The sequence below is a fragment of the Suricata suricatta genome, chromosome 4 (assembly GCF_006229205.1).
Source record: "Suricata suricatta isolate VVHF042 chromosome 4, meerkat_22Aug2017_6uvM2_HiC, whole genome shotgun sequence".
In the NCBI taxonomy this organism is placed as follows: Eukaryota; Metazoa; Chordata; class Mammalia; order Carnivora; family Herpestidae; genus Suricata; species Suricata suricatta.
The window spans coordinates 99,436,617-99,463,692 of NC_043703.1; the positions used below are offsets into that span (position 1 = coordinate 99,436,617).

At 38.4% G+C, this 27,076-nt stretch overlaps 1 protein-coding gene across 3 annotated transcripts; it reads left to right on the top strand.

Moving 5' to 3' along the window:
- The first annotated feature begins 11 nt into the window (after positions 1-11).
- On the top strand, positions 12-26,451 carry ERLEC1 (endoplasmic reticulum lectin 1). 3 transcript variants are annotated; one of them, XM_029937347.1, is made up of 14 exons: positions 13-360; positions 6,748-6,852; positions 7,998-8,078; positions 8,797-8,874; positions 9,012-9,075; positions 9,593-9,627; positions 11,511-11,734; positions 11,827-11,956; positions 15,457-15,618; positions 16,393-16,452; positions 20,018-20,142; positions 22,376-22,453; positions 23,359-23,434; positions 25,555-26,451. In XM_029937347.1, exons 1-14 carry the CDS (start codon positions 199-201, stop codon positions 25,624-25,626), a joined length of 1,452 nt encoding a protein of 483 aa, XP_029793207.1. In that variant the 5' UTR covers positions 13-198; the 3' UTR covers positions 25,627-26,451. The 3 variants fall into 3 exon arrangements, with proteins under 3 accessions (XP_029793208.1, XP_029793209.1, XP_029793207.1); XM_029937348.1 differs by lacking the exon at positions 15,457-15,618 and having other exon boundaries at positions 12-360; XM_029937349.1 differs by lacking the exons at positions 15,457-15,618; positions 16,393-16,452 and having other exon boundaries at positions 12-360.
- Positions 26,452-27,076: the final 625 nt, after the last annotated feature.

Here is a 27,076-nt window from a genome sequence, read left to right on the forward strand (position 1 = left end):
GGAAACGGTGGCGGAAGGCCCAAGGGGGTGGAGGTGGCGTTGCCCTGCTCTCCGGAAGGAGACGTGGCGGCGGTTGGGCACCCGGCTGCCTGGGTGCTTAGTAGTCCCGCCGCCTCCTCCTCCTCCCCCTCCTCTCCTCTCCTCTCCTCTGAGGCCCGAGGAGATTGTGGCGGCGGCTGGAGAAGTCGGCGGCGGAGGATGGAGGAAGGAGGAGGCGGCGCGCGTAGTCTGGTCCCTGGCGGGCCGGTGTTACTGGTCCTCTGCGGCCTCTTAGAGGCGTCTGGCGGCGGCCGAGCGCTCCCCCAGCTCAGCGATGACATCCCTTTCCGAGTCAACTGGCCCGGCACCGAGTTCTCTCTGGTCAGTGCCCTCGCGAATCCTGTAGCTCTCTCTCCCTCCCAGCACTAGAGTTTGTCCCCTTTCTCGTTACCTGCGCGTTTCTCCCCCAGAACCATCTCTGCAGGCGCCTGCCTCCTTCCCTAATCCAAAGGTTTATTAACCTCTCATTCATTCATTCATTCATTCATTCATTCATTCATACAGCGAGTGTTTAGAGAACACGTTATGTGGTTGTGCCCTCCATGCTAAGCTTTGGTGATCCAGAGGCTACCTGCTCTCTCCCTTTTAAATCTGTCTCATTAGACCATGCTTACCAACATTCCCACCTCGTGGAAGCAGCTTTCTTAGAAAGTCAGGCGCTTACGTTGTATCTTTAGAAAGTCTGCTGCAGCTCTTCTTACATCAGCCGCCTTCTCTTCTTCAGTATTACACACCACTGGATCGACGCAACCGGTCGTACTGCAAATAGGAGTTCCCGGTCTTTCGGTGCACCTATCTTGTATACACACACGTGCATATGTGTATAGGCACAGCTCTTTCTCCTTCAAAGTTGTTCCTCAGAGGGCTCTTTATTTGACCTGTGGGATGTTAACGACGTTCTATTCAGAATACCCTTTACCGTGTTGATGCACTATGACTGTTATTTAAACCCCAGAACATGAGCTGTTGTGTTCAGTTTTCCTAGACTGATGAACATATTTGTAACTTCACAGTTAAGGAAACTTTGCAGTCCTCCTGTCTTTGGGAAGTAGTCTGCTGAAAAGTCTTCCTGCCACTACAGTGGTAGTGGTAGTGGTAGTGGCCAATAAAATTGCGCACTAAAGATGCAGTGTAGTAATTATTTCAGATTGAAGTCTTGGGAAATACAAAAGCTTTTTTTTTTTTTTAATTCTTACCCCAGTTACCTGCAGTCATTCCATTTGCGGGGTGACTGTTTTGTTCTCTTTCCATATTGTTCTATTTCACTGAAACAAGAATAAGTGATAACATGATATTAAAGCAAGACTTACCAAGATAACAGATGTCATGGCTGCCACAACAGATTTCTTCTTGCAGATGTTAGTTTTTGCAAATACTTCACATTTTGTTTCTCCATCCCTCTGTTTTCAGTTTTCCCAATCTAGTAGTTCAGGGATTCTGAAATTTATCTAAGTAAATATTTCTCTGGGAAGCCAGGATTATATTTGCATTAATGCCACGAAATGTTGTTATATTAAATGCTTATATAAAGTGAGACATAACTTTACCAGGCTTGAGGTGAGCATGATTTATTTAGTCCATCCTTTGTCCTTGTTTCTAAAAGCACACAAAATGAACATGACAAGTGTTAAAGAATGTGGTTATTAAAATATTTTACTCTTGAACCTGTTGGGTTTTTTTTTTCCTAATTAAAAAACGCACACTGATCTGCAGCCTTCGAAACTTACTGACGTGTAAGTAGATGACTAAAACCAGCCCTTTTCGAGGGGACTATGAAATTGTCATTTCATTTTCTGGCAGTGGTGTGTGCTGGCTAAAAAGAGGTTATGGAAGGTCTGTCTCAAATATATCCTGTACCATCCTTTCACATATCCACCAATTTTATATTGAAATGTAATTCTTTTTGACAGTGCAACAGAATCTAAGATAGGTATATCTGAAGAATTTTTTTAAGTTATTTTGAGAAAAATCTAGAGACATTTTTCTGTGAATAGGCAGAAGGTCTGTGGGTTTCATGCAAAAAATAAACTCTGGGAGTCACTGTCATTGACCCTTGGGTTTTGTTTTAGTACTTTTATAGTCTTAAGGCTTCTCTTCCTACTTTATGTAACTGAAACTACAGCCCTCCTCACCTGGCTCTGTCATTTTCTTTTATGGGCCAGTTGGTTGCACACATGTAACTAAACAACTGTATGTTTAGTTAGAGGATAAGGGCCTTTATCTCTTTACAATCAGAAATTGGAAGAGACTGGATTAGAAGATGTGAATTTTTTTTTATCTTTAAAATACTTCTGTACTTTAAACCATCTGTCCATTCAGATATATCAAAACAATACATGATCTTTATAATCTCACTTTTATATTTACTTTGAATAATTTTTAAGCACCAAAAAGGTATACATTTTTTAATGTTCATGTTCATTAATTAATGGCTCTGATATTCTTTGTTTACTGGTTTTTAGCATTCAGGTTTTGTGTGTGTGTGTGTGTGTGTGTGTGTGTGTGTGTATTTTTCTTCTGAAATACCTCCCATCTTTGTGTCTATTAAAGTGCTCAACTATTTATTACTTCACAGAGTTCATAGACTTTGCCAAAGTAAAGCCACAAAATAAGTCTAATTTCCTCTTCTTCTGTTAACATAGAAATGTATTCCTACTCAAAAACTTTCCCCAGACACTATGCAGGGGAAGAATGGTGACCAACTCCACTCTAGCATGTTACATGTGTTGGCAAGTTGTGCCACTGAGTCTGTTTTACAGCTTCTATCAAGATACTTTTGTCTCTTATCCTCTATCTTGATTCCTCCAGACTCTTGTTAAACATTCAGCATTTCTCCCCTGCCAACATATTTTTAAAGTTCCTTAACCTTAAAGTAGCATACCCCTTTGGATTAATTTCATTATATTAAAATCTGATTTTTATTAGATCACTAATAGGACCTCTTACACTGAAAATACTTTAAGGTATTATATACAACAGCTTTTTTTTACACTATCTGCATACATTCAGAGGTATTATACTTCATTTTCTTAAAGAACTGTTTTACTATAGGGCACCTGGGTGGCTCGGTCGGTTGAGCATCGGCTTCGGCTCAGGTCATGATCTCAGTTTGTGGGTTCGAGCCCTGCATCAGGCCCTGGGCTGACAGCTAGCTCAGTGCCTGGAGTGTGTCTTCAGATTCTCTGTCTCCCTCTCTCTCTCTGACCCTCCCCTGCTCTCTCTTTCTCTCTCTCTCTCTCTCAAAAATAAATAAAACATTAAAAAATTTTAAAAAAGAACTGTTTTAATAAATCAAAAAGAAATATTTTTGGTAGATCAAAAAGGCTTTTAAGTTAGAAAATCAGAAAAGGTTAACTTTTCCCTTGTGGTTTCTGTTTGAAAAAGTAGGGTAAAGTTTGTTAAAAAACTTTTTACTTGGGATCCCAATAAGTGACTCACTATTTCAGCAGTTTTCAGATAGAAGAATTGCTACTTGGTCCCTTTTATTGAAGAGGAAAGAAGCTCTTTCAAAACTAATGAGAGAGAAATCTTCATCTTCAAACAAGTGATGGCTTTTATTTCTTAGCTTTATCTACCCCTTACTAGATCTTAAAAACAATAGACCAGAAGATAGCTGAGGTACTAGGTTGCAAAAGCACTTGGCTCTGGGGGTTCCAAACAGACCAGATTCAGCCACTCACCACTAACAAAATCCAAAGACAGAGAAATGAGTGGTGGTGAAACAAGATAGGAATTCGTTTCAGTGAGGCCAACACTTGGGAGACACTAGCAGACTCGTGTCCCAAAGACTCTCCAAAGCGCCAAAAATACTTTCAGGTTACATATGGGAAATATGGGGCAAAGGTGGGTGAGTATGTGCAGCCAGGCATTGGACGTCAAATCGATCATTGTCTTAGAGTTAAGGGCAGGGTCTTGCTGGCCCAGGGCAGTCCTTACTTTTTGAGGGTCGTTTTGGTTCCTGGGGATGCTTTGCCAAGAGACAAGCTAGAAAGAACCCAACTAGAAAGTTTGAGGTCAAAAATGGAGCTAGCTGAAATCCTTCAAGAGGAATGAATTCCTTTATCATATAAACCCCAAGAGCGGTTTTTATTACACAGAAAAGATTGTCTTCCTGTGCTGTGATTCCAAACAAGCAGTTGTTTTTTCCATTGTTAGTATTGTGGAGAACATTTTAGTAAACAAGTCAATATTGCTGTCAGATTCAACTCTGAACAACAGAGTTGCAGGTACTTCACAAATAGAGGTAAATACAGTTAAGTCATAATGCTTCTGGGATTTGTTGTCTCACCGCTTCTAAGAATGAAGAAGTGGACACAGAATAAGCAGCTGGCAAAAGTTTATCATAGACTCTAGAATAGAAAGTAAAAATAGTAGAAAAGCTCTCTTTGCCGAGAGGGAGCATTCGAAGGTGAATACCCACCCACATAGTGGTTTCACATTGTTTGATAAGGTTCTGGTCATCACCCCCTGCCCTTACCCCTGCTTCATCTTCAGGTGCTACCCTCATTGCCTTGATGGCTCTAGGTGCTGGGTTGTCCATTCCTGATTGGCTCCTTTCCACTGTGTGAGGGGTGGTCTGTGGCCTTATCATTGTGAGTTCTACAGTTACGCTCTCATACTTATTTCTACCTAGGTCTTTTGTCAAATTCCTGAGGGATGCCTGAGGGGGAGTAGGTGGTGTCTGTTGCATTCTTAAGAGGAACCTTATGCCCCAGGGGGCTTGCTGTGGTCAGACACTCCCAGCATTGTTCCAAAATAAGCGTTTTTCCCCACCCTGGAACCTCAGGTCCTATCCTTTCCCTCTCTGCCTATTTTATCCTATCTTTCCCAGTAATACTGGTTGCCTCACTACAGTAAAGGGAATGAATTGGCAGGACTTCAGGCCAGCCATTGCTAAGTAAATGTGAATCATGCTTTGAACAAGTCATTGTCACACATTCTGCATATATCTGAAAAACATCAAAAGGTATTATAAATGTCATATCTTATAGCAATTTGTTGGTGCAACTGAATAAATGTTTTCTAAAGATTACTTTATCATAAATATGACTTTGCATCTCTCACTTTCAAATCTGTTTCCCCTCTTCAGTTACAATGGTCTTTTAAACAAGGATCCTTGGGGCACCTGGGTGGCTTAGTTGGCTAAGCATTCCACTTCGGCTCAGATCATGATCTTGCGGTTCACGGGTTCGAGCCCCACGTCGGGCTCTGTGCTGAGAGCTCGGAGCCTGGAGCTTGGAGCCTGCTTCGGATTCTGTGTTTCCCTCTCTCTCTGCCCCTCCCCTGCTTGCGTTATTTCTCTCTCTCTCAAGAATAAGTAAACATTGAAAAAAAGTTTAAAAAAATAAATAAACAAGGATCCTTGGTCATAATACAGGAGCCTATAGAGTAATCTAAAAAAAGGTTAACAAAAGCTGATTCAAGTAAGTTAAGAGGTGCCTGGGTGTCTCAGTCGGTTGGTTAACTGACTGACTCTTGGTTTCAGCTCAGAGCTTGATCTCATGGGCTCGTGAGTTTGCACTCTGCGTTAGGCTCTGTGCTCACTGCACGGAGCCTGCTTGGGATCCTCTCTCTTCCCCTCCCCTGCTCTATCTCTCTCAAGATAAATAAATGAACCCCAAAAAAAAAGGCCCCAGACGTTTGCTAGTTGGCCCTTTACAGAAAGTGTTTGCTGACCCAAGATGCATACTAAAAAAAAAGTGAGCACAGAGGATTCTAGTGATTTTTCTTTTAAACGTATTTTATCCTTGAGCTTCTGGGTGGCTTAGTCAGTTAACCATATGACGTAGGCTCAGCTTATGATCTCACAGTTCGTGAGTTTGAGCCCTGCGTCAGGCTGTTCTTAACCAAATATGAAAAATAGTGCACTATATTATGTTCAAATGCCCCATCCAATGAAATTGAGAGTACATCTGTAAAGTACTGTAGATTCTCACATATAGATAATAATTGTTAATAGAATAAGTATTTACTTGCTTTTTAAGTATTGCTTAAATACTTGCTTTTTAAGTATTGCTTTTTTTTAAGACATTTTGACTTTTTTTTTAATATTTTATTTATTTTTGATACAGAGAGAAACAGAGCGTGAGAGGGGGAGGGGCAGAGAGAGAAGGAGACACAGAACCGGAAGCAGGCTCCAGGCTCTGAGCTAGTTGTCAGCACAAAGCCTGACGCGGAGCTCGAACCCACGAATGTGAGATCTGACCTGAGCCGAAGTTGGAGGCTTAACCCACTGAGCCACCCAGGTGCCCCTAAGTATTACTTTTTAATCCATATCTTAACTTCAGTCTGTTGCATTACCAGTTTATCGTTTATACTCTAAATTTCATTTGTGTTCATTTTTTTGTTACATTGAAACACCTTGGATAAAGTTAGTCATCCTCATTTTGTCCTTAAATAATATGTAGAATATTTTCCCTGCCTTTGGAAATACATTTAAAAATCTTCCATTGACATGATGAATTACTTTGACCTAACATTATAAATTATTGGGGCATCTGGGTGGCTCAGTCAGTTAAACATCCAGCTCTTGATTTCGGCTCAGGTCATGATCTGTCAGTTCGTTGGATCGAGCCCCACATCAGGCTCTTGCACTGCTAGTATGGGGGCTGCTTGGGATTCTCTCTCTCCCTCTCTAAGACTATAAATTATTCAGTGTAATACAGTTTAACCAGAGAAAATAAAGTGTATTTTTTGTTCTATTTCTAGCCTACAACCGGAGTTTTGTATAAAGAAGATAATTATGTCATCATGACAACTACACATAAAGAAAAATATAAATGCATTCTGCCCCTTGTGACAAGTGGGGATGAGGTAACTTTTTATAAATATATGAATAATGCCTGACACCAAAGATATTATCTAAATACTGCAAACACATGCCTTAAAATAAAACTGAATGACAGATTTCTCAATAATCCTGTTTACCATTAAACTAGTAATCACTTTTATTATTCTTGAAATCTTGGATTTTACAGTTCAACTCGTAAAAATTAGCAACCAGTTATTAATATTTTGAATAAAAACCTAATTCTAGGCTTGCTTTCTCTTATAGAAATGGGAGTTTTGAAACAGCATAATTTTTAAATGTATATGTGACATTTTTAATAAAGAGTTTCTAATAAATAAATCTATAGGTACCCACGATTTTTCCCTACCTTAGCTCATGCCCGTTTCTTCCTCCTGAAATGCCCTAACTGCCTCTTATCCATCCTTCAAGGCAATGACTTCTTTCAAGATGAAACAGGAGAGTCAGCATGGTAAAATGAAAAGGACACCAGCCTAGGAGCCAGGAGGCTGAGGTATAGGCTATGGTTAGCTGTGGAACCTTGAACAAATTTGAAACTCACTCCTTCCACTCAGTAAACTTATTGAGCTAATTACATAATATCTTTGCAATCTGTAAAATGGAAACATTACAAACTCAGTGAGTGCTTTCTTAGGTTTTGTTCAGATTTGAAAACTGAAAGACAGCTCTGTTTCATTTTGGTTTTAAACCTTCATGAGACATGTATACACGTATTGCATGCGTACACATATGCCTAAGGCATTCAAGTATGAAATGCAAAAATATATAGGAAACTGGATGTACTTTAAAGCTTTCCCATACATTCTACACGATTTTCCAAAATTCCGTTATTCTGAGGCATTCATAGGTAGAATCTGTTCAGATGCAAGTATTTAAAACTTTTGACACAGGTCTATAAGAATTGTTCAGGAAACTGATACTCACAAACCTTCTTTAAGGGAGGAAAGACTGGAAGATTATTCCATGGCTCCATGTTTTATACATCGATTCTTTTGAAAGAAGTGGCAAACCGTAGGATCTTATTAAAAGTTTTTACTTTTTCTTCCTTTTTTATTTCCAAGCATTATTGAACAATGAATTCATACCCAGACAGGAGAGTTGGGTGAAGTTCTAGAATAATTGTAAGTATTAAACCCTAGTTCTTTCATAGGAAGAAGAAAAGGATTATAAAGGCCCTAATCCAAGAGAACTATTGGAGCCACTATTTAAACAAAGCAGTTGTTCCTACAGAGTACGTATTTTATGTTCACCTAATAAAGGCCAAAAATAAATTTCCAATAGCCAATAGACCCTTAAAAATAATTCTATATTTCTTTTTACTTTATTATGTTGTATCACATTTTAAGTTAGTTGTAAATCAAAGTTATTGCTTAGTAGTATTTTGTTCATTTAAATCCCTGGATAGTAAGGAGATGCAGTAAATACCCATTAAAACCGATTTCAAATAATATCACTTATCAAAATGCTTTGAACGTTTTTCAATTCAAAGGAACATTTTCTTATATACAATTTTAATTAAAAAATGCTAATTGTTATTTTGTCAACTGTGTCAAAAATAGCCCCTAAAGGGATGCCTGGGTAGCTCAGTCGGCTAAGCCTCTGACTTTGGCTCAGGTCATGATCTCACGTTCATGGGTTCAAGCCCCGCACTGGGCTGTGAAGAACTGACTTTATTTAAAAAAAAAAAAATAGCCCCTAAGGCTAATATTATCACAGATCTATGGTGTATTGTAGACCTATTTTCTTCACAGAGTTTTCACATACAGCAAATTAGTGAAAACTTTGAATAGGTTTCAGAAACTGCATATTTTTCTGAGGCATGATAATGTTTCATTTAATGAAAGCTTACTCTAAATCTTGAGGGAAATCTACTCAACTACATAAAATATCAAAGTAATTCAGTTGACGTATGTGGCTTTTGTATGTGTAAATACATCCATTTTTCTTAGATTGAGTCTTACTGGACTTATGAAGTATGTCACGGAAAACACATTCGACAGTACCATGAAGAAAAAGAAAGTGGTCAGGTACATTCTGTTTTTCAAAACATCAAGTATGGAACATTGTAAAATGAGAATGTTAATAATGAGATTGATGATTTTCAAGTTATTTTCTTGGTATTTGCAAAATACTTACTGTATTTTTATTTTATTTCCAAATATAGAAAGTAAATATTCATGAGTACTACCTTGGGAATATGCTGGCTAAGAACCTTCTATCTGAAAAAGGTTTGTTTCTACAGAGTGATTTGATAGTAATGCTGGAATTTGGTTGGAAGTATATGCTCAAATTGGAATTTAAAAGATCTTGTCGGAGACTGGATTAATTTCAAAGCACTAAAATAAATTTCTGAACAATCTCTTAGAAAACATTTTCAAAGAGACCTTTTCATTATTTTCTACCTCAACAAACAGTATCCTTTTTGCTACCTATTAATTCTTTTAAATTTGTTAAGATAACACATGTTAATGTTATATTCATATAGTGTTAATGTTAGTCTTTTCTTTGGTTTAATATAGTTGTTATATATGGAAATAGAAATGTAGATGTATCCCTACAATTGTGAAAAAAAATAAAAGTTGTAAGACAAAATTTATATCTATAGACAATCTAACTTATATCTATGGGATCTTCTTTAGAAAGAAGTTTAAAATTAAGAGGTTGGTTGATAACTGAGTCGTTTGTATTTTATATATATATAAGTCACTTTGTTTACACCTACCTTACTCTTACATTATTCCACAGATCAAGAAGCAGATGAAAAGGAAAAATCAAAAGAGGCAAGTGATAAGTGTTGACTTTTTTTTCACTCTTAACATCTATTATTAGTGAGGTATGAATTTATACATTTTAAATGATAGAATTTAGTCTTGTGTTCTTTACCCATCAAATACCCCAAAGGATTGAGTCAAAGAAAACTTGCATTATGTTAGGTTTTTCTGAGAAGAGTTATACTGTGATACTTTTATTTACTTTTAAGATCATAGAAAAATAAAGGAAAAGACAAAGATGTGTCTGGTGAAGTGTTCGTAATAGCAGGAGAGCACTTCCAGGCTTAGCAGTGGTTCCCTCTCTTTAACATGGAAATCATTATAAATCAGAGCTTTTGCCTTTTTTCTCTTGTTTGGTCCCTGTCTCCCGTGGGTAAAACAGATAAACTACACAAGCTACCAGACTGCAGGCATCTTCAAAGCAGGGACTATCTTTTATCTCTTTACCCCGCAGTGCAAAGCAGAGTGCCAGATATAATATGTGCACTTCATAAGTGTTTACGGAATATGAATGTATAATTGATGACTGGAAAATACCATTGTTTAAAAAGAATGATTCCTTAGGGCACCTAATCACAATTTTTAAATGCCCCTGTAGTTCAGGGAATGCTTTCTGAATCCTAACCACACCCATAGAGTTAAATAACCTATTGATAGAGGATATTTCTAGAAGTGGTTTCATATAATATCATAACTTCTATTAGATGTAAAGTGAAATGGCAAAGGCCTTAAAAGGGATGCATGTAACTTGAAAAGGGTGGCTTTGGGGGGAGTCAGTAAGCTAAGCATAGACACACAAAACATTGCTTTTTTAAAAGATTTTAATTTTGCAGACTACCTTTGAGATAAAATATTTATTTACTGTGGCTCTGGAGGATAGCAAGATGGAATTCAAAGTGTGAATGATAAAGGAAGAGGAAGAAAAGGGTAAGGGAAGAAAACTAACATTTACTGAGCCCCAATTTATAAGCCAGATACTGTGCCAGGCATGTAATAAAAGGTAATGCTTAATTTCCCCCCCAGCCTTTGAGTATATATTAGTATTCTCCTTTTACAAATGACAAAAACTGGACGTTAGTCAAAGTCAGAAAGCTGGTAAATTCAAAGCTTGACTCTGAACCCAGGATTTCCTAATTCTAGAAACTAGCATGAAAACAGCATATAAGAACTATCAAAATATTTTTCCCTAAAAACATTTGTTTATTGCCTGTTTTAGAGATGGCACTGACCGGGCACCAAGGTGATACAAGATGAGCCCCCTGCCTTCAAAGAGCTTGCTTGGAACTATTACGAACAGTATTGTTCTAGGCCTGTTCTAGTGGACTTTTCTATGTCTCTTAATATTAATGCCAGGGAAAAGGAGTAGGCAGATTAATGACCGAGGACAGTATTGAGATTCCTATTTTAGAAGATAATGTTTTACTCTGTAGTCCCACTTTTTGATAAATCAGGCTTCAGATCTCTAGAATCTGAAGTGTAACACAGCCATTCACTGAGAGTTTAATGTGGAAAGCTCTGAGTAGTCCAATATTTAAGTTCCTGTATTTTATCTTAGTCTCTTCCTTTACAACTACTGAAAACAATTCATATCAATCAAGATATTATATCCTTTTATATAAATGTACATTTACTTAGCATCTTAATATTAGCACCAAATAAAAATTTTCCTTTTTTACTGTGTTAAACTAGCTGTGAAAATATGTATTTGCTTAAATAGAATTTAAGAATCAAAAAATGTTAGAGGAAGAATATACAGAAAATACAGAAATGTTACCTTTATAAATGTTGGTTTATCAATAAAATGTAGTTTCTTCCTATAAGAATAAGTGTTTCTCCCATCCTCACCCCCACCTCCATTTCTAATGAAAAGTCTGTCCTGTACTCTTTTTAAGATTCCCACTAAGAATATCGAAGGTCAGATGACCCCCTACTATCCTGTGGGAATGGGAAACGGTACACCTTGTAGTTTGAAACAGAACCGGCCCAGATCGAGTACTGTGATGTACATATGTCATCCTGAATCTAAGCATGAAATTCTTTCAGTCGCCGAAGTTACAACTTGTGAATATGAAGTCGTCATTTTGACACCACTCCTGTGCAATCATCCTAAATATAGGTAGGTCGTGGATTTAATATTTTAAACGTGAAATGCACACATGCTTTAAAGTGTCATAGGCTTAGCTTTAATGCTTTGTTCTTACTGAATAGATTCAGAGCATCTCCTGTGAATGACATATTTTGCCAATCACTGCCAGGATCACCATTTAAACCCCTCACCCTAAGACAATTGGAACAGCAGGAAGAAATACTAAGAGTGCCTTTCAGGAGAAATAAAGAGGTAGGAGAATTATTAACAGTATTTTCGGGGCGCCTGGGTGGCTCAGTCGGTTAAGCCTCCGGCTTCGGCTCAGGTCAGATTTCACATTTGTGGGTTCAAGCCCCGCATCAGGCTCTGTGCTGACAGCTAGCTCAGAGCCTGGATCCTGCTTCCAGTTCTGTGTCTCCTTCTCTCTCTGCCCCTCCCCCTCTCATGCTCTGTCTCTCTCTGTATCAAAAATAAATAAAACATTAAAAAAAATAATAAAATAAATTAAAAAAAAAAAAACAGTATTTTCTTGGTGCATCCTTTTCCAAATTTCAGAGCATATATCAGTATTTTAATGATTCCAATAGTGTAGTAGTAGTAAATTTTTCCGACTTAAAATTTTAAATTCCAATTTTTTAACCAATTTTAATTATTCTATTATTTTAGTACTTCTCAGAAACTTTTATCATTCTTCTAGTCTCATGATTTCATATTTTAACGTTTGACATCCTATTAATTATAGGTAAGTTTAATTTCTAAATAGTTGAGCCCCTTGAAGAAATAGACCACAACCCATCTCCGCATTCTGTATTTGTTCTTGAACTCATTGCTATGTGTCATCAAGCCGTCATTCTTCTAAAACTGTCCTTATTAAGGTCAGTGGCAATTTTGGTTCTGAATTCACTGGACATATTCCTAACTTGATCTTAGCACATAAAACACTGAACATTTGCAGCTTGAACTTTCTCTCCTGCCTTTAATCATTCTCTCTGATTTATTCTGGTTCTTTTCTCCTGTGGACTAACCTTTGTCTGCTTCCTGCGCCCTTAAAATGTTGAAGTTCTCCACAGTTCTATCCATAGTTGCCTTCTCTTCTTAGGGTCTGTAGCCTCACCCAGGAGCACTCTGTCAACTTGCATTAATATACTCCCAAGTTCCAAACGTCCATCTTCAACATTACCTTCCCCCCCCAACTTAAACTGATTACAGTAATAAAATGTGTTGAATCTTAACAGCTATTGTGTAATCCTCACAGCAATCTCCAAGATTACTATTACCTTCCTTAACAGACTAAGAAATTGAGGGGTTCAGAGAAGGGAAGGGACAGATGATGGATTAGAGATGAATATCAAAACAATCTGGTTTTAGAACCTCTCCTCTTAATCACTGCTCTATGCTGCTTCTCCCTTTTGATAAGCTATCTTTGCTTTTCATCTCTTCACTGGACATAGCCAAATACATTTTCAGTACTCTCAGATTCTTGTCTCTCACAATGACCCTTTTCCTATCTTCCCCATCATTTTCACAGCAGTATCACTTCCTTTGAAATGAGCCAGGACTTCTAATGGATCACCCCAGGAAGAGATAACTATTTCCTCTTCTTTGGTCTTGTATTTTGTTCCGTCCTCCATTGTAGCCCTTATATGGATAAAATTGATTGTTTTCCTATGATTTTTACATTAAGATGAAGGGAGAACAAGGTCTGCTTTATTACTTTGGGGTTCCCAGCTTCTGGCATGATACCTGGTATTCTGTGGGTTTCATTAACTAATAACTAACATTCAGCTGCAAAACCCCTTTCTCCCATTTCTCTTGAGTACTCACTGTAAAAGTATTGCCAGACTGTTGTTGTGAATACTGCCATCTGATAGGAAAGAAAAAGTATCTTAACATTAATCAGCCTTTGATTTGAAGTGCTCAGTTAAAAGATTGGAGATGGATTCTTTTCTGGTCTCCTCCCTAATAGTGATTTAAATACTGACAGGTACTTGAAAGTCAGCTCAATCAAAATGCTTCACAAATCCTAACTTTAATCACTCTTCAGGGAAGAAATGCCATCTTACTTTCCTTTTATTAATTTGTCTAATATGCCATTTGAGAAAAATTATTTTTAACGAGCTACAGATAGGTATGCCTGGCTGGCTCAGTCAGAAGAGCACTCAACTCTTGATCTCAGGGTTATGAGTTTAAGTCCCATACTGGGGGTAGGGATTACTTAAATAAATAATTATTTTTAAAAAATGAAATAAAAAACTACCGATGATAATGCTTTCAAAATACTTAGGACCTTGGGGCACATGGGTGGCTCAGTCGGTTGAGCATCTGACTTTGGCTCAGGTCATGGTCTCACATTTCGTGAATTCAAGCCCCACATAGGGCTCTGTGCTGACAGCTCAAAGCCTGGAGCTTGCTTTGGATTCTGTGTCTCCCTCTCTTTCTGCCCTCTCCCGCTCATGCTCCGTAATAATAATTGGGACCAAACTATATATGTGTGTGTATATCTGTATATAAAATTTTCACTTGTTTTCACCTAACAGTATATTATTTCTGTTACTATGTCATAAAGTAATCTTCTATAATGTTATTTTAAAGTACCAAAATTTATTCAGATAATTTACTAGTATAGATATTTTTCTGGTCCACAATTTTTTGCTAACATAAAGAATGTCACACTGAATCTCATTGGAGCTACTTTGCACCCATCAATGGTGATCATTTACTAAAATTTCTAGAAATGGGTCATATGTAAGCACTTAATTTGGGTAAGCACATAATGAAGGGTTTTGATATATACTCTCAAACTGTATTCGAGAAGAATTGTGGAATTTTATAGTTTCATTAGCAATATTTTTTAAGTATTTATTTATTTATTATTTATTTATTTATTTATTTATTTTTGAGAGACAGAGAGAGAGATCATGAGCAGGGCAGGGGCCGAGAGAGAGGGAGATAGAATCTGAAGCAGGCGCCAGGCTCTGAGTTGTCAGCACAGAGCCCACTGCCGGGCTTGAACCCACGAACTGCGAAATCATGACCTGACCCGAAGTCGGACGCTCAATTGACTGAGCCACCCAGGCACCCCAGTAATTTTTTTTTTTAAAGGAAAGTTATGGGGTGCCTGAGTGGCTCAATCGATTGAGCATCCAGCTTCAGCTCAGGTCATGATCTCACAGTTCGTGGGTTTGAGCCCCACATCAGGCTCTGTGCTGACAGCTAGCTTAGAGACTGGAGTCTGTCTTCAGATTCTGTATCTTCCTTTCTCTCTGACCCTCCCCTGCTCATGCTGTCTCTCTCTCTCTCTCTCTCTCTCTCTCTCTCAAAAAAAAAAAATAAAACATTAAAAAAAATTTTTTTAAGGAAAGTTGTGATGTATATTTGTGTTTATTTGTGTGTCTATAATGTGTTTGTGGTATTTCTGGTAAGGTCGAGTACCACTTAGCTCAGGTACTTGCACTAGAGTAATTCTAGCTGCTATAATGAGAAAAAGAAAAAAGAGGAGACAAAACATATGAAATGGAAATTATACCTGTATGTTAAAAATGGCCATCATACCCCTAACTGGTAGAACTAACATTTGTCTAGAACTTTCTCTATTGTATTAAGTGTTGGAAATTCATTTTTTGACAACACATTAAAAATGAGTGGACAATTTTTATTTCCAAAATTCCTACAGTTAACAATAATAATTTAAGTCCTAACTGAAAAAAATAAGTATGGTATAGAAGGCCTTAAACATATGTGTTTAATTTTAGGAAGAGTTGCAATCAACTAAAGAAGAGAGATTTCCAGCAATCCACAAACCCATTGCTGTTGGTTCTCAGCCTATGCTCACTGTTGGAACAACCCATATATCCAAATTGACAGATGACCAGCTCATAAAAGAGTTTCTTAGTGGTTCTTACTGCTTTCATGGGGTGAGAAGTGAGCCTTTGGTTTCAAAATTTATCTTAACAGCCTTCACTTGTATGTTAATTAGTCAGCAGCCATTAGCAGCCCTGACAAAAGTTTTTGTCTATAGAGAAATGGCAGGATTCTGGCAGCCTCCTAATAGACATTTTCTCTCTGCATCTTACTATATAATCTAATTTGTAGCCATTATGTTCTCTTTACTCACAGGCTAAAACTTGACCTTTACTTGAGAGAAAATATGTATATACAACTAAGTCATGTATGATTTGGGTTGATTGGTAGAATGGGCACCAAAGATTATATAGCATAAAAATAATTGTATGGCCTACATTTTCGTTATGTAGCGATCACATGTAAAATTTGAGTTAACATCTACAAAGGTTAAATTTTGCCCCTAATAGACTATTAGTTTCCAGTAGGAAATACACTAAGTGGAATTTTCATTTTATTTTACTAAGGCAATACAGTAGCTAGTCTCCATATTTGTCTTTTCTAAATTAGTTTTTCTCAGTAATTTCTATTATTGAAGTATAGTTGACAAAGAAATGTTATATTAGTGTCACGTGCTATAGCAATGTGATTTGACAATTCTTAATGCTCATCATAAGTACAGTTAACCATCTTTCACCATGTAATGTTATTTCTCAGTACCTTTTAATACCATGTATTGCTAATATAGCTTATATATATATTTTTCCATCACTGTCATGTGGCAGTATTGAGAGAGACCCCAGACCCCCATTCTCTGTCTGTAACTTGATCTGTTTGCTTTCCTGTAGGGTGTTGGTTGGTGGAAATATGAGTTCTGCTATGGCAAACATGTACATCAATATCATGAGGTAGGGAATAGCCTTTATATCATTCTACCACTAGATGAAGTTTTTAAAATCTTTTATGAAAAAAAAGAGGGGAGATGGTGTTTTAATTATGAAATGACTTGAATATGAAAATATTTCAAAGTGTCTGTAAGTCCCGGAAAATGGAAAACTTGGTATTAACCAAGTCAACCATCTTTTTTTTCTTTTTTTTTTTTAATGTTTATTTATTTTTGAGAGAGGGACAGAGTGTGAACAGGGGAGGGGCAGAGAAAGAGGGAGAACAGAATCTGAAACAGGCCCCAGGCTCAGAGCTGTCAGCACAGAGCCTGACGCAGGGCTCAGACCCACAAACTGAGATCATGACCCGAGCCAACATCGGAGGCTTAACCGACTGAGCCACCCAGACGCCCCACTAAGTCAACCATCTTAAAGTAAGATTGCTTATTAACTCCTCAGATTCTTGTATTACTGTGACTCTGGAGGAATAATAAGCTATTGTGACTAATCTCTTTAGCTTTGACCAAGAAATTAGTAATTATGATTCTTTAAATTAACAAAGTAAAAAAATTTTAACAAAATGAATAATAAGATAGTACATTATGGCTCAGGTTAGGAAAATAAGGTAAATACAGCAAGTTTGTCAGCTAAAAGAACATGCCATATCATCTAAGTTTAAAACCAAGTAAGTTTTAAGATTGTATGCATTGGCTTTTGATTCTTCCTTTTATTTCTAATTTCATAAATCAGCATATTCTCCCACATTTGAGCCAAGCTGCCTAAAGTCTGAACTTCAGACCTTATTAAATTTATCTGTCATAGTTGTACTTTGCTAAGGGAAAGTGTTTGAAGACAAACATTAATTAATAAATATTTACCTGGCTGTTTTCAAAGGCTTTTTATTCCCTAAAGAAATAATAACTCGTAATTAGAAAATACTGTTTGCCCTCTTGAAATGTTTTGAGCCAGTCTTAAATTCCAAGACAGACCATACTAGGAGAGACCATCAACTCACCTTCCACATTTAAATCATTCCAAACTTATGAGGTATCTGTAAAGTAGGAAAGTTTTTTTCTTCACTTAAACCTGAGAAGTGCCATTTTAGTCTTCCCATTTATTCTTGCTACTGTATAGATGTTGTATTTATTTTTAGTAATGTTTATTAATAGGAAAAAAAGTTGCCTAACTACAACCCAGATAATATGCAACAGCTTTTTTAGAGAGAATTTATTCATTTTTTTCAAATTTGCATGAGAAGTAATGAAGAGGGGATTGACTTTTTTGTTTTAGGTTTATTTGTTTGTTTTAAGAGAGAGAGAGAATGAGAGCAACCATGAGCCAAGGACGGGTAGAAAGAGAGAGGGAGAGAGAAACACAAGCAGGTTCTCCACTATCAGTGCAGTGCCTAATGTAGGGCTCAATCTCACAAACAATGAGCCGAAATCAAGACCAGTTGCTTAACCAACAGAGCCACCCAGGCTCCACAATGGCTTTTTTTTTTTTTTTAATTAAAGGAATACATACCAGAAATTTAGAAGGAATAGTAACATTCTCCTCCACCATTGTCCATCTCCTAAAAGTAATTGCTCTTGACGTTTTCTTAGTTAACCCTCCACAACAAAACAAATGCGTGTATGTAAATGTTGGCATAACCTTGTATTTAGACAGAAGGGCTCTGCTGACCGCACTGCTCTGCACTTGGTCTTTTCAGTTAGTGTCTTGGAGATCTTTCCCCGCCAGCAACAGCTGATCTCCTCCTCCTTCTCAGCCGATACAGAGGATTGTGTTATGGCCACAATATATTTACCAGATCTGTACAGACCTTTGAACTGTTTCCAGTTTTGGCTGTAATAACATTTTAGTGAGCATTTATAGTTTTGTTGGTAAACTTTTGCAGGTGTATTCATAAGGCACATTTCTAGCCATGTGCTTGCTAGTTCAAAATATACGCACGCTGAACATTTTGGAAGTCATTCCCATTAACGATGGCTCTTTTCTCCCATATATTTGCCAGCACTAGGTTTTATCAAACTTATTTTGCCCAAGGTTATATAACCTAGAACTTTCCAAAGGACTCTACTAGGAGCTTTGGAAGATATAAAAATAAGAGTAGCTAACAAATATGATGGTCATTGTATATCAGGCACTGTTCTCAGTATGCATACTACCTGATTTAATTCTCATAAGAACCGTAAGAGGTGAATATTATTATTCCAAGGTAAGGAAGTGAAAGCAATAATTTAGTAACTTGCCTAAAACCACATAGGTGGTAAATGGTAAAACCAGAATTCTCACCCAGGCAGCCTTATTCCGTATCCAGCCTCCTTAAACATCTCACTACGCAGCTCCAATCCCCGCCCATCTACAGTCCAGTGGCTAAAAGAATGTTTCATGGTTCTTTCTTCCACTAGGTAGTAAGCTCTGCTGGTAGCGGTGGCCGTGCCCGGTTCATCTGCCGTTGTCAGGATTTGTAGTCCTCCTGATCACCTGTATGCTAGTGCTCAGCACGGTGTCTGGCATAAAATATGAAGAAGGAAAAGAAAAACAGGAAGGAAGGGAGGGGAGAGGAAAGAAAAAGGAGAGAGAAGGAAGGAAATCTACATATAAGATGGTATATGTTACTGTTTAAAAAAAAAATAGAGATATTGGGGTGCCTGGTGGCCCAGGCAGTTGCACAGCCAATTCTTGATTTCGGCTCACATATGATCCCAGGGTCATGGGAACAAACCGTCTTTCTCCCTGTGCCCCTCTCCCCATCTCGTGCTATCTAAAATTTAAAAAAATAAATAGTGTTATAAATAAATAAAAAAGCAAAAAATTTAATAAAAAATAATAAAATCCGAATGGGGAAGGGGGTTTCTGAATAGTCTTGATACAGAAATAAGCATGATGTCACATGACTAGTATAAATACTAATGTAACTTAAAGATTGGCATTTGAAAGAGTAGAAGTCAGATGAAGATAGGTTCATTGTGGCTGCAGCGTAAAAGATAGAGGCCAGAGAATTAATTTCTTTAAAAATCACAGTAGCGGGGCACCTGGTGGCTTAGTCGGTTGATGATTCAACTTCGGTTCTCACAGTTCTTGAGTTCAAGTCCCACATCGGGCTTGCTGCTGTCAACAGTGCAGAACCCACTTTGGATCTTCTGTCCCTCTCTATACCCCTCCTCCGCTTGCGCTCTCTCACAAAAATTTTAGAAAAGAAAAAGAATCACAGTAGTATACACTTGTATCATCTAGGCATGAGCTTAAACTCTTGGTTGAGAGGGTGAACCACTAGCATTGGAAATGTAGGGGAGGATTCTGAAGCCAAGACCATCCCCAGGAAAATAATGTAGGCGAGGAAGGAAATAGAAATAACTGCATTTGGAGTTAGCCTGACCAGAAAGCAGTTTCATTATTCAGAGAAACAAAGAATAAAGAAGATAATGAGCTCAACTTTCCACTTCTCAGGTTAGACTACCGTCTGCACACAAGTACTTAGCGTGCAGGTGGAGGTAAGGACTGTGACGCACGGGCGGGCCGTCAGCATAACGGTCTACTTGACAATATGAAGAGTGCGTCACCACATCTGTCTTCCATGTATTAGGACAAGGATAGCGGGAAGACCTCCGTGGTTGTGGGGACATGGAACCAAGAGGAGCATATTGAATGGGCCAAGAAGAATACTGCTAGAGCCTATCACCTTCAAGATGATGGCACCCAGTCAGTCAGGTAACCATGAACTTTATTTGTCCTTGGATCTGATTAGTAGAATATTTCAAACTTAGAATATTGAAAAACATAAAATTGAAACACTTAGATATCTTTTCCTAAGGTAATAGTTAAGAACACAGTCCTGGAACAGGGAGCCCTGGATTCAGATACTGGCTCTTCACCTAACTACCGTGGGCAGATTTCGTAGTCTTGTTAAATCTCACTTTTCTGGTCTGCTAGCTTTTGCCTCATAGGATTGTTATGACATGTAAACAAGGTCGCTCAGGCGACGCACAGTGCCCGGAACAGCACGCGGTAACCGTGCTGGGGGTGTGGTGATGAGTGGTGGTGCTGGCGGTAGCCACGGCGGCTCGGTTCCATGTAGTAAGTCTGAGACTGTTATAAAGCATTTGCCTTTTTAATGTGTGATCTTTACCTTTTTAAGTCAGTTAAATTCTGTTTAAATATACTCTAGGGGCACCTGGCCGGCTCACTTGGTTAAGTGTCTAACTCTTGGTTTCAGCCCAGGTCATGATCTGACAGGTTCATGAGTTCGAGCACTTCGGGCCCCCTCCCCTCCCCACCTGCCCACCCCCACCCAGCATGGACCCTGCCTGGGGTTCTCTCCCTCTGTCTGCTCCTCCCCCACTCACACATGCTCTCTTCCTCTCAAAATAAACAAACTTTAAAAAGTAAAAATAGAAAATATCCGCTAGCATTTTCCTTTCTTACTTTACCTTTGTGAGGTTATGGTTGAAAATAAATAGTGGCTTTTTAAAAAACCACCTCACATCTCCTGTGAGTTATATGGGTATATCTTGTTACAGAAAAAATAAATTAATCTCTTTATTTCCCAAGAATAACTATGCTTAATTTTCCTTGTAGTCTGCTGCCTGGTGAATTTTAAATTATTCATTCTTTCTCTTTATTGGGCATTAGCTTTGTCCCTCCTAGCACACATGGTATTGAGAGACTGTTTTTCAGAATGTGCTGACTTCAGAGCACCTTGCTGGCTCAGCTGGTATAGACGAGCCTCTTGACCTTGGGGTTGTGCATTTGAGCTGAACATTGGGTATAAAGATTACTTAAAAATAAAATCTTAAAAAAAAAATTGGGGGTGTCTGGGTGGCTCAGTTAAGTGTCCAGCTTCAGCTCCGATTATGATCTCACTGCATGTGAGTTCCAGCCCCACATCAGGCATCAGGCTCTGCGCTGATGGCCCAGAGCCCACTTCAGGTCCTCCCCCCCCCTCTCTCTCTCCCCCCTCTCTCCTCTCTCCTCTCTCTGTCTCTCTCTCTCTGCCCCTCCCCCTGCTTGTACTCTCTCTCTCAAAAATAAACATTAAAAAACAAAAAAAAGAAGAATTGTGCTGACTTTTTGGGCTGACCAAAAGCAGCAAAATTAAGAGATGGGCATTTAAGTATTAGAATATACTAAACAGAGGGACTTTTCTGTTTGTGTATGTTTCATGTAAAAATAGTTTATGGTATCACTTGCAACAAATCAATTTGAAGCATAGGAGTGTAAGGCTCGCAAATTTTAACTTTTTTTGTTGTTGTTTTTTGGACGCTGCTCATTTGGAATTTGTAGCTTAACCTAGGCTGTACCTTTGTATACCTGCATTACATATTTTTATGAGTGGAGCCGGCTGAAGGATGGGAAGGAGAGAAAACATTCCACAAAGTAAAAAAAGGGCTGAGGATGGGGGCGCCTGGGTGGCTCAGTCGGTTAAGTGTCCAACATCGGCTCAGGTCATGATCTCACAGTTCGTGGGTTTGAGCCCCATGTTGGGCTCTGTGCTGACAGCTCAGAGCCCGGAGCCTGCTTCCGGTTCTGTGCCTCCTTCTCTCTCTGACCCTGCCCTGCTCACACTGTCTCTCTCTCAAAAAATAAATAAAACATTAAAAAAAAAAAGAAAGAAAGAAACCAATGAGCGAAACAAGCCTTGGGAATTTTAAAAAATAAGGGCCTGAGTAAATGGTTAACTTCAAAAGAACTTTTTAAAAAAGCAATTTAACCTTAACTATTTGTATACAAATAAATAATATGCAAATTGAAGATTATTCTTATTAAGTAAATCACTCTGAAATATTTCAGTTTTATTTTCTTCTTTATAGAATCTGAAACACTTTCTGTGACAGGATCCTAAAAATATTTTATAACTAATGCAAAACTGATCCCCCTAACCGTCTTCTCACCTCCCTGTTATAGTTACTCTGAATTAATGGACTTGTGTGTTTCTCTGATTCAGGATGGTATCACATTTTTATGGGAATGGAGATATTTGTGATATAACTGACAAACCAAGACAGGTGACTGTAAAACTAAAGTAAGTTGGACCATCAACTCGTGATTTATGTTTTCCTCTTTAATCTGAATCTAGTGTGCAAACGTTTATATAAATAGGAAATCTAATTATATTTGTTTTTATTTATATGTGTATAATTATTCACAATTATATTTCTGCATAATATGGATTAATATAGTATAAATCAACACTTTATTCTGGGGCGCCTTGGGTGGCTCAGTTGGTTAAGTCTCCCACCTCGGCTCTGGTCATGATCTCCTAGTGTTAGTTCGAGCCCCACATTGGCTCTGTGCTGATAGCCAAGAGCCTGGAGCCTGCTTCAGATTCTGTGTCTCCCTCCCAAGCTCATGCTCTTTCCCTCTCTCTCTTTCAAAAATAAATAAACATTTTTAAAAAATTATTACTTTATTCTAAAATATTAAAATTGGGGGCCCCTGGCTGGCTTAGTCAAAAGAACATGCCACTCTTGATCTTGGGGTTGTGAATCCGAACTCCACACTGGGTATAGAGATCACTTAAGAGAGAGAGGAAGAAACTTTAGAAGATACAGAAAGAAAATCAGGGGCTCAGTGAGTTGAGCGTCCATCTCTTGATTTGGGCCTGGGTCATGGGTTCAAGCCCCACGTGCTGACAGTGAGGAGCCTGCTTGGGATTCTCTCTCTCTTCCTCTCACACTGCCCTTTGCCCACTTGCATGCATGCATGCAGTCTCTCTCCCTCTGTCTGAAATTAAATAAATGAACTTTGAAAAAAAATTTTAATAAAATATTAAAGTTATTTTAATATAATTATTTGTTATAGTGAATGTTAAACTGTATCATTTATTATATTAAATTATAACAGGAAATAAGTTTTTTATAGCTTAAGAGGAAAACAAAAATACTTGTGTATGGTTTGGGCAGTACTTTAAAGTACTCTCTGTTTTAGGTGTAAGGAATCAGATTCGCCTCATGCTGTTACTGTATATATGCTAGAGCCTCACTCCTGTCAGTATATCCTTGGGGTAAGTAAAAAAAGGATACTCAGGAATTCGGTTTGGGAATATGTTTTGACTTTTAGCATTACGTCTAAAAAGGAGCGTCCGTAATCTCCAGAACTTAATGCAGTCCCATACTATCTCTGTAAAACCTGAAATCTTTTTTATTGACATACAATTTACATAAAATAAAATGCAAAAATCTTGGGGCGCCTGGGTGGCTCAGTCGGTTGAGCCTCCGACTTCAGTCAGGTCAGATCTCACGTTCGTGGGTTCGAGCCCCGCATCAGGCTCTGTGCTGACAGCTAGCTCAGAGCCTGGAGCTGCTTCCGGTTCTGTGTCTCCTTCTCTCTCTGCCCCTCCCCCTCTCATGCTCTGTCTCTCTCTCTGTATCAAAAATAAATAAAACATTAAAAAAAAATGCAAAAATCTTAAGTGTGAGTTTGATACATTTTGATAAATTTTATATACCTGTGTAATCATCACCCAAAACAAGGTATCTTACCACTGCAGAAAAAATGTTTATACGCCTTTTATGTCAGTATCCCTCAACCTTCACAGATACCCCTTTCTGATTACTCACACCATACAGCAGTTTTGCCTGGTTTTTTATTCCCTGTGAATGGGATCATATAGTATATAGTTTTTTCTGCCCGCCTTCTTTGACTTGGCATGTTTTTCAGACTCACCCATGTTGCTCTAGTACTTCATTCTCTTTTTGAATAGTACTCAGTTGTATAAGTTAACCACATTTGCTGATCCATTCTTCTAATAAAAACATTTCTGTTGTTTCTCATTTTGAATCATGTAAATAAGCCGCTAGAAACATTTTTTTTTACAAGTTGCTTTGTGACCATGTATTTTCATCTCTTTTGGATAAGTACCTGGGAGTGGAATTGCTGAATCCTAGGTTAGACACATGTTTAACTTTTGCCGAGTAGCTGTCCAAACGGCTGTACGGTTTCACACTCCTACCAGTAGTGTGAGAGAATCAGCTGCTCACACCCTTATCCACATTTGGCATTGTCCGTCTCTTCTATATTTAGCCATTTTAGTCATCCTAATGTGCATTTCTCATATGGAAAATGGTGGCATGCACCTTTTCATGTGATCTTTTGTGAAATGTCTAGCCAAGTCTTCTGAAAGAAAAATTCTGACCCTCAGTCTTTATTCAAGACTATTGGCGGTGAGTGTCAAGAGCGCCACAGTAGGGAAGAGAGATCCCGCCTAAGCCACTTGCGGCAAAGACAGCTGGGGATGTACGGCCAAGCAGGAGGGAGTGGGGCGGGGGGGGGGGGGGGGGGGGGGGGGGGGGGGGGGGGGGGGGGGGGGGGGGGGGGGGGGGGGGGGGGGGGGGGGGCAGTGGATGGAAAGTTACTGAGCGGAGACGGCATAAACTGACTTGATAGGATTATTGGTGAAGACAGGCCGGATGCCCAGCCATCAGATGTGAGAGACAAGGAACTCCATCGGATATGGAGGATGGTTAAATGTCGAGAGTGGGGGCTTCTCTCCACACTGACTTCTCAGGACTCAGCGGGCCCAAGACGGGACACTCACACAAAAAGAAGCCTAGTTGAAAGGAGGGACTGGGGGGGCCTGACTTTGGTCAAGGAGAGTCTGTCATCTGCCTGTCTTTCACCCATGTTTGTCTTTTTTCTAGGAGCTCAAATATACTCTGGATGTAAGGGATATGAGGTCTCTGTTTGTAGTGCGCATTCTTTTCTTCCATCTGTGGCTTGCGTATTTATTTTCTTAATGTCTTTTGATGAGCAGAAATTGGTTTATTCGATAAAGTTTTTTTATCCATTTTTCCCCTTTTATGGTGAATGCTTTGTTTTGTTCTGAGAAAACGTTGCCACCCCAGAGTCATGAAATATTATGTTGTATTTCTTTGTAGAAGTTTTATGGTCCTACCTTTGGTTATGTGACGCCTAACTGGCTTTCTCTGTATTTTTCCTGGTCAGAGTTCATTGAGCTTTGTGTATTTATGGGTTGATATTATTCATCAATTATGGAAAAATACTACATTTTTGTGAATATACATTTAACAAACATACACATGGATTCACACAAAAAAGACTATAGAATAAAGTAAGTATTCAGTGTAGCAACTTTTTAATGGTTTTGTTGCTTTTGTTCTTTAGGTGGAATCTCCAGTGATTTGTAAAATCTTAGACACAGCAGATGAAAATGGACTTCTTTCTCTGCCCAACTAAAGGATTATAAAGTTTGGAGAAAGGAAAGCTCACTGGCAGTCACGATGGTTTCTGTGTGGCCGTGTGTCTCCTAGCGCCCTCAGCCATCAGACCTCATCTACAGGATCGTGTAAAAGGACTTTCAACCACTTTGTGAATATATACGTGTATATAAAAGGTTATGGATAAACTTCTTAAGGCAGATAATTGTCTCATTTCTTTCATTTTTGTCGTGTCTTATGAACCAATTTTGTTTTTTGCTTGGATAATGTGATTCCAAAATAAATCTCATCCAAGCAGTTTAGAGTCCGGCTTAATGAAATGTTATAATTGTTGTACCTATTGAAAGTTTTTAAATAATAGATTTATTATGTAAATTATAGTATATATAACTAGTTAATGAACTAAAGATAATGAAGAAAGAAAATGATAGGAGATTGTTTAAATGGGAGACCATGTAAAATATGTAAATTCCAGTGCCTGAAATCCTTTCCACAAACTTTTATTTAGCAACTGTTCTCTACCAGGTGTTAAGCTAGAAGCTGGGCACATAGGAAGCCTCACAACATTTAAGTTTTCTTCACCTCTGTTAATCTCAAGAAACTCTTATTTGTAATAGATTGCTTCTCGGAACATTTGTCTCTTTTCCCCCCAAGGTATGTACCTGGTGTAGGCAGTCAGAGATCCTTGTCTTTTGACTTAGAGTGGTTTACTCCAACAAAACACACTGTGCCGGCCTTCCTTTGTTTTTGCCTACTGTATACTACCGAATTTAGTTCTGGACAGTTTTACAGACAATATTTATTTTAAAGTGAATAAAGTGTTCCCAAGCAGCGTTGTCATGTAGTCAATGGCAGATTCCTCAGTTCCTTTATTTTCTCCATTCCCATGTTGGACACGTTATCCTACGGTATATTGGATGCACATATCTAAATAAAGACAGAAAAGTAGCTATGAAATACTTTTCCTCCTTTTTAGTAGTTTGGGAGAAAGATATTTTAGTTTGAGAAATGGTTAATGCAATTGATTATTGCAGGGCCGTCTGTAGATTCTCACGTGAAGCAGCACACACAGAGAAAAAGCACCCACTTTGCACTCAAGCTGAAGTCCACGTACGCTAGCTTAATAGCTGTGTGATCCTGCACTGATCAGTAAACCTCCTTGAGACTCACTTCCTCTGTGGTAGAGAGACTGCGTCCTTCAGAAGGGGGTTGCAGCAGTGCGTTCACTTTATAGTATGTAGCAAGCCCAGGCCCAATACTGGATACGAGGTTCCCAGTAAGAGTTCAATTATTTCCTAATATTGCCCTGGCCTCCAAGTAATAGAATAATATCAGAGACCACCACTGTTAAAATGTGTTTCTTTAATACATTATAGAATCGTACTTCTTAGTGAGTTAAGACAAACAGAATTACCCCCATTTGGATTATAGGTATAGGAGGAGGACATGAGGGTTGTGAAAGGTTGAGT

Bases quoted from the DNA above. Each gene is read 5' to 3' on its own strand.
- ERLEC1 (XM_029937347.1), top strand. From the start codon at position 199: ATGGAGGAAGGAGGAGGCGGCGCGCGTAGTCTGGTCCCTGGCGGGCCG. The intron at 22,454-23,358 runs GTAAGTTGGACC...TCTCTGTTTTAG, and splicing joins CAGGTGACTGTAAAACTAAA to GTGTAAGGAATCAGATTCGC. The intron at 23,435-25,554 runs GTAAGTAAAAAA...TTTGTTCTTTAG, and splicing joins CCTGTCAGTATATCCTTGGG to GTGGAATCTCCAGTGATTTG.